This window comes from Cupressus sempervirens, chromosome 3 (genome assembly GCF_028749045.1).
Source record: "Cupressus sempervirens isolate cs-2001-9-10 chromosome 3, ASM2874904v1, whole genome shotgun sequence".
NCBI lineage: Eukaryota > Viridiplantae > Streptophyta > Pinopsida > Cupressales > Cupressaceae > Cupressus > Cupressus sempervirens.
Genome location: NC_143120.1, coordinates 378,868,493 through 378,881,946, shown reverse-complemented (window position 1 = coordinate 378,881,946; position 13,454 = coordinate 378,868,493). Strand labels below are relative to the sequence as shown.

Genomic DNA, 13,454 nt, shown 5'->3' with positions numbered 1-13,454 from the left:
CTTTTTTAGGAAGACCACTATGCTCATTTTAGGATAAAATTAGGAGGGAAATTCTAATTCGGATTTCGTATTTTGCCAACAAATGCCAAATTGACAAATAAGGTATTTATATTTTCATATTCCTGTCCAATTCCTACAACCAAAAGAAACAAAATCACCAAACCAAACAGAGCCTTAACTACATAGATTAACTTCATTGACGTTACTCTAACAAACTAACTTTGAACTAAATTTAATCTTACGCCCTTCAAATTCATAGTGAATTTTCCTATTTTCTAAATTATTTTATAACTTACATTCAAATGTCATACAAACTCGATATATAAAAATTTAGTACCCGTCCATTAAAAAACAAAACAAATTCACTAAACTTCTCTTTCCATATCTCTTCGAAGGATCTGGATAACCCAATGCAAATTAATTTTTGAAGTGTTTTCTTCCAAATCTGAGCAATACTGTGAGGTTCTATCGCTGTTGTGCAGCCGACTGTAACGATGGATATGATTTGCGCCACAGACATGCGAACGAAAACCTGTAGTCTACCCCTAGCTGGTTCAGGTTTCATAAATCGAAAGACAAAACATGGGCGGAGATACAGCGTTAAGGTTCTCAACACGATGGAGGGTTTTAATATGAGAAACCCTTTGAAACAGAGGTCAATATCATGGCAGGAACAAGCTAGCACAGTTCAAAGGAATCTTGACCTGGTTTTTCCTCAATCTCGTCGCGACCGCGATGTTGCTGCTCATGTATGTACAAGCTTCTTGAATAGGCATCTTTTTCCAAAATTTCAGACTTATTTTATGTTTTCTAGATTTTTTTCAAATTCTTTTATTATAACTGTGTACCTCGGAAACTTAAGTGGATGTTTGTACAGACCTTTAATCACTGAGCTATAGCCACATTTGTGGTCCTGATCGTGGATTAATCTTCCAAGAAAATTAATAGGATTAGATTTAAAGTTTGCACCATGGACAGAACGTTTACGTTCAGTACTATTTAATTTGCCTTTCATTCACGCGCAGTAGCAGTCACTTCTCGTTTTCCACTGGAATTTAAGATAACGGTAATGATAACAAATTAGTATTACAATAATAGATAAGACGTCTATTATTAGTTAATGGTTATCTTGTAAATATCTTTAGCTTTAGTTTGCTTTCGTTTTTAACTTTCTCTGGAATAGAATGTTTCTATTTTTTACAATCGTTTTTTAAGGAAACATCGTCTCTTCCTTTTGTATAAATTGACCTTTCAGTCTCTGTTATTAATAAGCAAGTATTTACCAATTACCTTGTAATATGGTATCAGAGCTAAATACTTAAATTTTTTCGGAAAAATTTATAATTTCTTCTTGAAATTATTTGTTTAAATTTTTCCAAAATTATTTCAGCTAATTTCTCCAAAACCCACCTAGGGTTTTTCTGCTTGGAGAAATTCCCGAATTACGGGTCTGCAAATCGCGTGGAAATCGTGGCCATTTTTTGAAGACTCGCGTTTTTGGGGTGAAAATCTGCATGTTTCTGTATCAAATCTTCATGCTCGTAGCCGTCTCAGTCTGTCATCGTGCTCTGGGAAGCAGATTCGACCATTTTTCATCAAGAAATCTGAAGTTTTTTCAAGCTTTTTTCAGCTAGGGCCGTTTTTTTTCGAAACCCTAATTTTTGGGGTCGAAATTTTTTTTTGTTTGCAAATTCTTAGTGGGTTTTTCGAGAACTCAACTGGGTTGTCGTCCGTTTTTTCTGGGTGCCTCGATTTTTGAGCCAGCGGATTCAGAAAACGACAACAGATTCCTTCTGGGTTTTTCGAGCTCTCTTTTGGGTCATTCTCTGATTTTTCTGGGTCTTTCGTATTTTTGCCTCGAAGAACGTGCCTTCACAGATTTTCACAGTTTTCCATTGAAAAACGTGCCATGGCATCTCTGACAAATATTCTGCTCGAGCATAATTCCAAATTCAATGGTCGCAATTATGGAACCTGGAAGCAGCGCATCATCGCAATCTTCGAATATCGAAACACCGATCAACTTGTTCTGGGTGTTAAGCAGCGTCCGACTTCTCCGGGTCCTGATCAAGATACATGGGATCTGAACAATCGAGAGGCAGTAATGCTTCTCAAACTCTCCGTAGCTGATGACCAGCTTTCTCAGATTCCATCCGGCAAGACAGCGGCCGAAATCTGGACACATCTAAAAGGTCTTCATGAGACTTCCGACAAGAGCAGAGCCTTCTTTCTGAAAAACACTCTGTTTTCTATTGTCATGGATGAGCGCACCTCGCTCCAGGCACACCTGAATCGGATTCAGGAAATCCGTGATCAGTTACTTGCCATCGGTCGCAAGATGGAGGAAGAGGATATTGTGGTAATCACTCTTCGGAGTTTACCAAATTCCTATGAGCATTTTATCGAGACTCTCAACATCACATCTACTGGTGTTGATCTAAAGTTCACTGATCTCTGCACCCTGCTACTTCAGCAAGATCGGTGGAAACAACAGTTCGGTAGCAGCTCCAGTTCCACCTCCACTGAGCAAGCCTTTGCTGCGAAATCCTTTCAGAAGGATAAGGGCAAGTTTCAGCAACCATCTCAGCAGAAGTCTTCTGCTCCAGCGTCCGATGGTACCAAAAAGAAGAACATTCAATGCAACTATTGCCACAAGTATGGTCACATGAAGGTTGCATGTCGGAAACGCTTAGCTGCCCAGTCTAAGCAATCAGGTTCGCAACCCAAAGCGAACAGTGCAGAGCACACTGAGCAGGTGGAATCTGCCTTTTATGCCTTCATGGCTAAAAGACCTGCAGATCATGTACAGTCATCTGCCTGGTACATTGATTCAGGTGCCTCTCGACATTTCACTCACCGCAGAGACTGGTTTACTGACTACCAGCCTTATTCAGATTCTGTTATCTTTGGTGGTGGAGAAGAGTACACGGTTGTTGGTAAAGGCAACATTCAAATTCAGTCTGTTGGGAGGAAACTCATATTCCTTGATGTGTACTACGTTCCAGGGATGGAACTAAATCTACTCTCGGTCAGTCAGTTGCTGCAACATTCTCCACACTTGGCAGTCACCTTCAGTTCACATCAGTGCACCATCACTGATCGGGCGACTAAGTCTACTATTGCAATTGGTCTTGAGGATCATGGTCTTTTCAAACTTACTGATTCTAGTGATTCTCAGGACTTAGCTATGGCTGCTCGGTGATCTTCCATCAGCTCACTTTGGCATCAGCGATATGGGCACTTAAATGTGCATTATCTCTCACAACTTGCTCGGGATGAGCTTGTTCTTGGTTTGCCAGAGATTCAAACCCAACACCTTGGAGTTTGTGACGCATGTCAGGCTGGGAAGCAACATCGCACACCTTTCCCCAGTGGCGATTCTTGGCGAGCTTCTCAAGTACTTCAGCTTGTTCATGCTGATATTTGCGGCCCTATGGCCACTCCTTCTGTTCTTGGGTACAAGTATTTTCTGTTGTTTGTAGATGATTTCAGTAGAAAAATGTGGGTGTATTTCCTTAAAAAGAAATCTGATGCATTTATTGTATTTCAGAAGTTTAAACCCTTAGTTGAAAAAGAGTCTGGGAAATCTATTATTACTCTTAGATCAGACAATGGGGGGGAATTTTGTTCTAATGTTTTCTCCAGCTTCTTGGATACACATGGCATCCAACGCCAGTTCACCACACCCCACACGCCACAACAGAACAGTGTAGTTGAATGTCGAAACAGGACAATCACCGAGATGGCTCGTTCCATGCTCGAACACAGACATGTTCCGAAGCGTTTTTGGGCAGAAGCAGTTAACACTGCAGTTTATCTGTTGAACCGGTCACCCATAGTGGCGGTCAAAGGTAAAACTTCGGAAGAGGCCTGGTCAAGTCGCAAGCCCAGAATCAGTCACCTGAAGGTTTTTGGCTCTCTTGCTTTTGTTTGGATCCCTGATGCTTCACGCACCAAGTTGAATGCCAAGAGTCAGAAACTGATGCTTGCTGGATATAGCAGTCTTCACAAAGCCTACCGCCTTATTGATGTTGAGACATCTCGTCTCATATACAGCCGCGATGTAGTCTTTGATGAGCAGCGAGGACCATTCATGCCTGTTTCTCTTGTTCCTGATCCAGCAGACCAGCCTATGCAGGTTCATGATTTGGGAGTTCGGCTTCCATTAGGTCCACTTGATGGGAGGGCTCCAGTAGCTCCTACAGCTCCAGTCCTGCCAGTGATACCTGTACAGCCACATCCGGCTTCTCCTGCAGGATCACCTCGTTTTGAAGATGCTTCACCTGAGTTTGATCCAAATTCTTCTGATCAGGATCTTGCTGATCAAGCATCTCCTAGTACTACTGTTGGTCATTCTCCTCTCCGGCCTAAGTGGTGGGCTAAGACACTTGCTGATCTTCATGATGATGAGCTCATTGATGGGAGAACTACTCGAAAAAAGAGCAAAACTATAGATTCTGTTAACTTTGCTCTTATGGCCAACATTCACAGTGTGTTTGAACCTCAAACATATTCCGAGGCTAAAGGAATTCCAGAGTGGGAACAGGCCATGCAATCTGAACACCAGAGCCTGCTGAAGAACAAAACTTGGGTCCTTTCTGATCTTCCCCCAGGGAAGAAACCCATTAGCTGCAAATGGGTCTACAAAATCAAATACAAATCAGATGGTACTTTGGATAAGTACAAAGCTCGTTTAGTGGCAAAGGGCTTTTCTCAGCGTCAGGGCATTGATTATGAGGAGACCTTTGCTCCTACTGCAAAGATGAGCACCATCAGATTAGTCCTAGCTATGGCAGCACAGTTTGGCTGGAAGGTCCATCAGATGGACGTAAAGAGTGCTTTCCTGAATGGTGATCTCCATGAAGAGGTCTACATGACGCAGCCTCCTGGTTTCAAGGTTACTGGTAAAGACCATCAGGTTCTCAGATTGGTAAAAGCTCTCTATGGTTTGAAGCAGCCCCTCGGGCATGGTACATCAAGATTGATACGTACCTCAGTGATCAAGGCTTCAAGAGGAGTTCTTCAGACTCAAATCTGTACATCAAGACTACTGACAGTGACATCATCCTTCTGGTTATCTATGTGGATGATCTGATCATCACTGGCAGTTCGGCATCTTTGATTCAGGGAATCAAACAACACTTATGCCAGTCTTTTGATATGACTGACCTTGGGCTCATGCATTATTGCTTAGGTGTTGAAGTTTGGCAACAGTCTACTGGTATATTCATCTCTCAGTCCAAATATGCCAGAGCCTTGTTAAACAAATTTCGAATGCAGGATTGCAAACCTACATCTACACCTATGGAGAAAGGTCTCAAGTTATCAGCCAAGTCTGATTCTCCTTCCGTTGATGATACTACGTATAGGCAACTAGTAGGCAGCCTCATCTACCTATCTGCTACTAGGCTTGATATCAGCTTCGCAGTCAGCTATATTTCACGCTTTATGACAGCTCCTAAGGCTGATCATTGGATGGCAGCAAAGCGTGTGCTTCGTTATGTGAAGGGCACTTCTGATTATGGACTTCTGTATTCTCGGAGTTCTAATCCTAAACTCAGTGGGTTCACAGATTCAGATTGGGCAGGCTCTGTTGATGATAAAAAGTCAACATCTGGATATGTGTTCAGTTTGGGATCCGGTGCAGTCACATGGACCAGCAAGAAGCAGCAGGCAGTTTCTCTCTCTTCTACAGAGGCTGAATATAGTGGGACTGTTAAGGCAGGATGTGAAGCTGTCTGGCTTCGTCGGATGCTTGGGGATGTGCAGATGTCACCAGTAGGACCGACTACTCTGTTTGTTGATAACGAAGGCGTTATCAAGTTAGCACGGAATCCAGTCTTCCATGAACGAACCAAGCATGTGGATGTTCATTGTCATTACATACGACAGCTGGTTGAAGACGGGACTATAGATCTGCAGTATGTTCCTACCTCAGATCAGACTGCAGACATTCTCACCAAGCCTCTTGGTCCTGATAAGTTTGTCAAATTCAAAAGACAGCTTGGTGTGTTAGATAGATTAACCATTAAGGGAGGGTATTACAATAATAGATAAGACGTCTATTATTAGTTAATGGTTATCTTGTAAATATCTTTAGCTTTAGTTTGCTTTCGTTTTTTGCTTTCTCTGGAATAGAATGTTTCTATTCTTTACGATCGTTTCCTAAGGAAACATCGTCTCTTCCTTTTGTATAAATTGACCTTTCGGTCTCTGTTATTAATAAGCAAGTATTTACCAATTACCTTGTAATAATTAGAACTACCTTTATCAGGATACGGATGCTGAAATGGAACAACACCAAACACGTCTAACTGAGCTAAATATCTCATTGGTTGGATAAACCAATAGGTAAAGAAAATTCATGATATCAGTCGTATGTTTTTGGTCTATATATGGTGACATAAACCCCATGCAGTAGGCACCTAACTTTGCTACAAGAAAGATGTACATACCTTTCTCCTTTGTGCTTTCAAGAGCACAAATTCTCCATCATTAGGCCAACTTATGCTGTTCAAAAGACGAAGTAGTGAACTAGTATTATTTGCTACAAAAAGTGAACCTCAATAATGAGTCTCACAAACTAGGTAATAAACTTATGCTCTATTGTCAGTATCCAGTATAAGTTTCCATTTCGTAATGAAAACATTAACAACATTTTTGAGACAATGGAGCATAGTGTTAGGAAATACTAGTTAGAACACAGTGAAATAAGATTACGTTCTTTTCTATTCCCAAACAGGATCATTAAAATCACATATCATCACAAAGCATTCACCATAAATATATAAGATAAAAATTAAGTAGAAAATTTGTCCATATCAAATAATTTGATTTGTGTCAGCAAATATATATAAAAGATTTGAAGTCACTCTCATTGTCAAGGTATAGTCCTATCTTTTCTGTCTCAAGCACTGATGACTGCAATCTTTTGTCTCCTCTCTGGCAGCCACATATATCTTTATTATTATTAAAATTATGCAACCCTCTATCAGCAGATGCCAGTAGAGGTAGGTGTTACAAAAGACGGAGCTTCCTTCCTCTAACTCATACTCTAAAATGAAACAACTAGAAACTCTCTTGTCTTGGTCAGCAGAAGTATATAAGTGAAATCCTTATCTGGATTGGGTCAGTGGAATCCATAATCACTAACTCATGCACACTTCCCTTAAAAACTAACCTCTAAATGCCAGATGCAGATTGATCAAACCCAAATAAATATTCTACCAACTTTGAGTCATACAACGAGCCTCATACAGAAACCCTTTTCTCAGTCTCAGAGGATATGAATACAAAACCACACAGAAAACAGTCACACTTATATACAAATACAGGCAACTAAGCTATTGCAAATTCACAAGAAGCCTACAGAAAATATCTCAATAATCTGCACACTATTCTACTTCCTATCTTATTGGCTCACTAGCTCTGTTCAACCATTGCACATTGATTTTTGAAGGCATTGAAATATCAATCATTTTAGCTCATCTCTTTCACTTGCAAGTTACAAGGACATTGCAGATAGAGGTAAAAAAGTAAGAGCTGGAGATCGTTATAGAGAAAATGGAATGAATTACAATGCTGACTGTTGCCATATATCTAATTCACATATTTAGAGGGACTAATTGGATAATTCTAGTTTTGTTCCATTAATTACATCATCTTGTCATTGTCTTCTTTAATCTCACCTTGAAAGACCCCTTGCTAATTCAGAAAAGATATAACATCAATGAAGATGTCTGCTTCATCAAAATAAAACTGTTTCATCTCTGGGGTAAGCGAATTACTATGGCTAACCCACCTAGAATCATCCATGTCTTGACTTCATTACGATAGTAGATAGTTTCTATTTTCTCTCTCTCTTCTATCTTTTTCTAATGTTCACTCTTTTTGTAATGTTTCCATAAACTCCTTCTGTTCATTATGGAAACTTTCTTTTTTACTCTACAAAGATGTTTCTATTTCCTCTCTCTTGTTTGTTATAGAAACATTCTTTTGTATCTTGTATATATGGATCATTAATGATCTTTGTTTAATAACACATTCATTATTTTACCATAATATGGTATCAGAGCAAATTCTTGGCCTCTTCGAAATTTTTTAATTTTATTTTGAAATTATTAGTCCAAAATTTCAAAATATTTGCTTGAGTGTGTTCAAAATTTGCATTTTTTTTCTCCAAACCTAATCAGGGATTCGGCGTCCAATTTTCTTTGTGCTGCATGGTTTAAAATCTGCCCTTTGTTCAAGAACTTTGCAAATTATTTCAAGTTTTTTAATCAGACTACAGTTTTTTTGAAAACCATTGATTCCTGTGTCGAATTAACAATTTTTTTGCATAAACTTGGTGGGTTTTTGCAAAGCTCAATTGGGTTACTCTCACTTTTTTCTGGGTGCATTGTTTTTCGTGCCTCAATTTTCGAGTCAGCAGATTCAAAATCTAATTTCAAATTATTTGTGGGTTTTTTGAGCTTTTATTCGGGTGTCTCTTCAAATTTTGTGGGTCTTCCGTCAATTTGTCTTGAAGTTTTGTGCCATCGCATATTTTTCACTTTTCATGTTTTCATAGAAAAATGTGCAATGGCATCTCTCTCCAGTCTCATGTGGAAGGTAGTCAACGTTTCAATGGAAAGAACTACAACACTTGGAAGCAGAGAATGATGACGATCTTCGAGTATTGTCTCCTTGAGGCGCTTGTTTTGGGTATCGAGACTCGTCCTACCACAGTTGCTGCTACTTAAGAGAAGTTTGATGAGCGTAATCATGAAGTGGTTATGCTTATTAAGCTTTCAATTACTGATGATTAACTGCCTCAAGTGCCCTTTGGCAAGACAGTTGCAGAGATTTGGACAACATTGAAGGATCTCCAGGAGACATCAGATAAAAGTGGAGCCTTCTTTCTGAAGAATTAGCCATTCTCTATTATTATGGATGAGCACATGTCCTTAGAGGAACATCTTCTAAAGATTAAGGACATCATAGATCAACTTAGGGCCATTGGCCTTACAATGGAGGATGAGGATATGGCGGTCATTACTCTGAAAAGCCCACCACCGTCCTATGAGCGCTTTATTGAGATGCTCAACATTATTGCAACTAATGTTGACCTGAAGTTCTTAGTTTTGTGCACCAAACTTCTATAGCAGGATCATTGGAAACAACAGTTTGGTAGTAGTGCTCCTTCGTCCTCCTTTGAACAAGCGTTTTCAGCCCAATCCTTTAACAAGGATAAAGGCCCATCTCAGTCATCTGCTCAGTCTCAGAATAGCTTCAAGAAGAAGCAAATCTAGTGCAACTATTGCCACAAATTTGGTCATGTAATTCAAGATTGCAAGACTCGCTTTGCTTCTGACCACCAGAAGCAGGGAGGGTCTTAGCCATAGGCCAACATTGCAGAACATGCAAAGATCTCTAATCAACCCGAGGCTGCCTTTTACGCTTTTTGAGGACATGCAATTTTTTTTTTTTTTGAAGATAGATTGACCATTAAGGGAGGGTATTACGATATTAGATAGTTTCTATTTTCTCTATCTTTTGTCTTTTTCTAATGGTCACTCTTTTCATAATGTTTCCATAAACTCCTGTTTGTTATGGAAACTTTCTTTTTCACTCTACAAGAATGTTTTTATTTCCTCTCTCTTGTTTGTTATAGAAACATTCTCTTGTATCTTGTATAAATAGATCATTCACAATCTTTGTTTAATAACACATTCATTATTTTACCATAATAGACTTATCCATGTTATGATACTAAATTTATTATAACATGGGTTTCTTGTTATCAAGCTTTCCTGTGGCCTTGCAAGTCAGGCAGGCCTAATGCACTAGTCATTTTTTTTACACCTTCCGACAATTTTGTAGCATTCTTTCTTGCAGCTTCTGCTAATGTTTGGTAGCTTCAGTTGGATAAACTCATGAGATTAAACTGAAGTTATATGTATATGTGATATGTATGTGTGTGTGTATATATATATATATATATATATTTGTGTGTGGTTAAATAATTAATTTTTATAGTAATCAAATAAAATAAATAGACATGTGAAGGGACATGTCTCTCCATGTATCATCCACAATAGAAAAAGAGAGAGATTGCTGCGCTTGAAACACACATACCTAAAACATGGCAGTGCAATTACATTTGCAGCGATCCTTAGAAAACAAACATGGTATCAGAGTCAACTACAAATGTATAAGTGAATAATAGAAAAATGAATTTTATAACTCCATACCATGCCACAATGCGGGTCAAACCATTTAAAGGATGTTTCAAAGACAGGGTGATCGCGAATTTTTACAAATACAAATGGCGGAGACTAGACATAGAAAACGTCTAACGAAATAGATCAATATGTTGCTTCATGGAGATGTTATGGTAGAACGAAATGTGTAATCATAAACAAAGTTCAAGAACTGAACAAACGGTTCTTCTCATTTTGATTACTAAGCCTGATCACAAGCATCGCAACATTAAAGCAACATACAATTTGCAAGAGTAGAGATGTCTCAAGCATTTTCAAGTTGAGCCTAATTTTGTGCTGTCTAAGCCAACGAGCATCGCATGATCTGCATAATCAACATCTTGACCTAGATCCAACTTATTTGGCAAGGATAGACCCTCACAATCCGTCTTGTTTAACATTGTGTGTTTCCCCCGTGCTAGGTCAGGCAATGGAAAGCCCAGGTCACTAAGTTTCTCAATTCGCCTGATCACATTTGACATTGGATAGTTTGGCAACAACATCATGATCTAATTCTACTCCAAGCCCTACAAACGCAGTTCTTGAGTGATCTACACATAGGTTTCAGCATCGACATTGAACCAAATATATATTATATATGATCCCAAACTTTAGCAATTTTTTATCTCTCATAAACGATGGCAAGGGATATCATAGTCATTAGTGCTGAAGTTCAAGTAGTGGATGAAATAGGTTGGAGCAATATACATAAAGGGAGAAAGAGACATCCCCCACCAACCTGATAAGTGTAAGTCTATCAAACATTACGGGATTAAAATAATTATTGCCTTTATTACCAAACACACGAGAAAGTGACATGGAATGTGGTTTGCCTAAGACTAGACGATTGTACGAGCAATGATAAATAAGAGGGAGTTTTTAAAAAGGCATGACAACATTTACTATTTCGGTGGACCACTAGGAAGAAATAATGACGACACATCATGCATAGTAAGTGAAGGATAAATTGGGTTCGTCAACCAAAAATAGAGTCTTGGCACGTTGATTGTACATGTTAATCACATCAAGTAACATATATATGGTTGTACATGTCAATTGGCCACTAAGTTGGTAAGGTAAGTAATTGTTGTTTACCTCTTTCACTATTAGACTTCAACGAGAATATAATGAATGTGTATGTAAATCATCTTAAATGATTTATATGTATTTGATATTGATAAAGAATAGATTATTACATATTTATGGGTCATTCCTTGAATTGAATATAAATTTCATAATCATAGTTAGTCATTTGATAAGGAAATAACATGGTTATAAAGTTATGATAATATTCATAATAATATTATTATGGGAAAAATCCCTAATATTATTATTAAGAATATAAAATGGAATAAATTTATAATAATATTGAACATAAATAAGAATGTTATTTAAAATAATAATAAGGAAAGGATAATAATATTGTTTTGAGAATAGAGATGATATTATTTGTTAATATCATTATCATTCTTAGAAAAACTAAATATTATTATTATCCTCGAGTATTATAATATTCACTCCCTTATTTCTATGTTCTATGAGAGTTATGTGCCTTGATCTTTTCCTTCGAGGATGTTATTGCAGGAAAAGGGAGATGGAGAGGGAGTCTAACAATTCTAGATTAAGAGCCTAGATGATTTATATTTAGAGGGAGTTTGACACACTTCTTCAAAGGTAAAGGAGCTCAGAAGATTGATGTTCAAAGGGAGTCTAACACATCCATCTAAAGGAGCGAATAGAGGATGTGTTTCAGTTGATCTTTAGAGATCCTGATCATATCAGATTCAGAGGGAGTTTGAAAGTCTGTGTGTGATTGCATGATTTTGATGGGCCTACCCCATGTGTACATCATGATTAAGTGACGACGTCCAAATGATTATCACTTGTATTTGTAGAAGTTATTAGAAGATGACAATCTTACAATAATTCAATTCTCTACTATGATGGATATCTTACGATGTCTATGCAGATCATGATAGATTATACTTTGCATCGTGGATGTTTATATGGTACCTATTATGAGAATGTGTGTGCACATACCTTATAAACATTTTGAGTACATGGTGAATGTTATGCAAATTGATGTTCTGGAGGCCATTACATAGAGTACTTGGTGAATATCATGCAACTTGAAGTTCAGGAGGCCATTACTCACAATACTTGGTGAATATCTTGCATCTTGACATTCTGTAAGACCATTGCTTGAAGAGTATTTGGTGAATATCATGTGTTGATATTCTGGAAGACCAATATTGATGATATTAGATGTGATATCAAACATTATTTGAGTGCTTGATGAATATCATGTGTTGATATTCTGGAAGACCAATACTCATGATATCAAATCTAATTTGAGTACTTGGTGAATATCATGAGTTGATATTCTAGAAGACCGATACTCATTATATCAAATGTAATATCTAAATGTCACTTGAGTATTTGGTGAATATCATGTGTTGATATTTTGGAGGACCAATACTCATGATATCAAATGCGATATGAAAATGGTGGATATCTTCTGATCGAAGATATCCTTAAAATTTGTCATTCCAAATATTACCAATAGTGTAATATATGTCTTGTGTTTATCCTCCCTAGCTAAGAGAGAGAGTTATTGTTTGGTAGCTTTAGTTGGATAAACTCATGAGATGAGACTGAAGTTATATGTGTAGATGATATGTGCATGTGTGTGATACACACACACACATATTTGTGCGTGGTTAAATAATTAATTTTTATATTAATTAAATAAATTGAATAGACATGCCCCTTGAAGGGACATGCCTCTCCATGTATCATCCACAATATAAAAAGAGAGATCGCTGCCCTTGAAACACACATACCAAAAACATGGCAATGCAATTACTGTTGTAGCGATCTTCAGAAAACCAACAGCTTCTGTACTCCTTGATAATCTTCTCTTCATCCTCGAGTTCTTGGCCAATTATGGAACTCAACATTCAGGGACTGGCTTTGAAGCCCCACAAGACAGGCTTATTTGTAAACTTTTCCTATTATCGACCTTGCAATGGAGCCCTTAAGCAGTCATTAATTGGTTCCTTTTGGTAGCTATACTCCAAAATGTCAAATTAAATACTCACTTGATATGGGTACGATTTTCACGGAGAAGTAAGTCTGCAGCATTTGAGAGTATATTTGGTCCACTTGATCCTTGCTCATGCCAAAGACACCCTTTTTACCAATAGACTACCC

The 13,454-nt window shown here is 37.9% G+C and overlaps 1 protein-coding gene across 4 annotated transcripts in view; it reads left to right on the top strand.

Moving 5' to 3' along the window:
• The first annotated feature begins 353 nt into the window (after positions 1–353).
• CLPR4 (CLP protease R subunit 4) overlaps positions 354–13,454 on the top strand; it is a 170,300-nt gene continuing 157,199 nt past the window's right edge. For all 4 annotated transcript variants that reach the window (XR_016362224.1, XR_016362223.1, XR_016362225.1 and 1 more), the window contains exon 1: positions 354–749. Coding sequence is in view for 1 of the 4 variants with exons in the window: in XM_089819878.1 (XP_089676004.1) it covers positions 495–749 (255 nt within the window). In the remaining 3 variants the exon portion in view is untranslated. The remainder of the gene's footprint in view (positions 750–13,454) is intronic.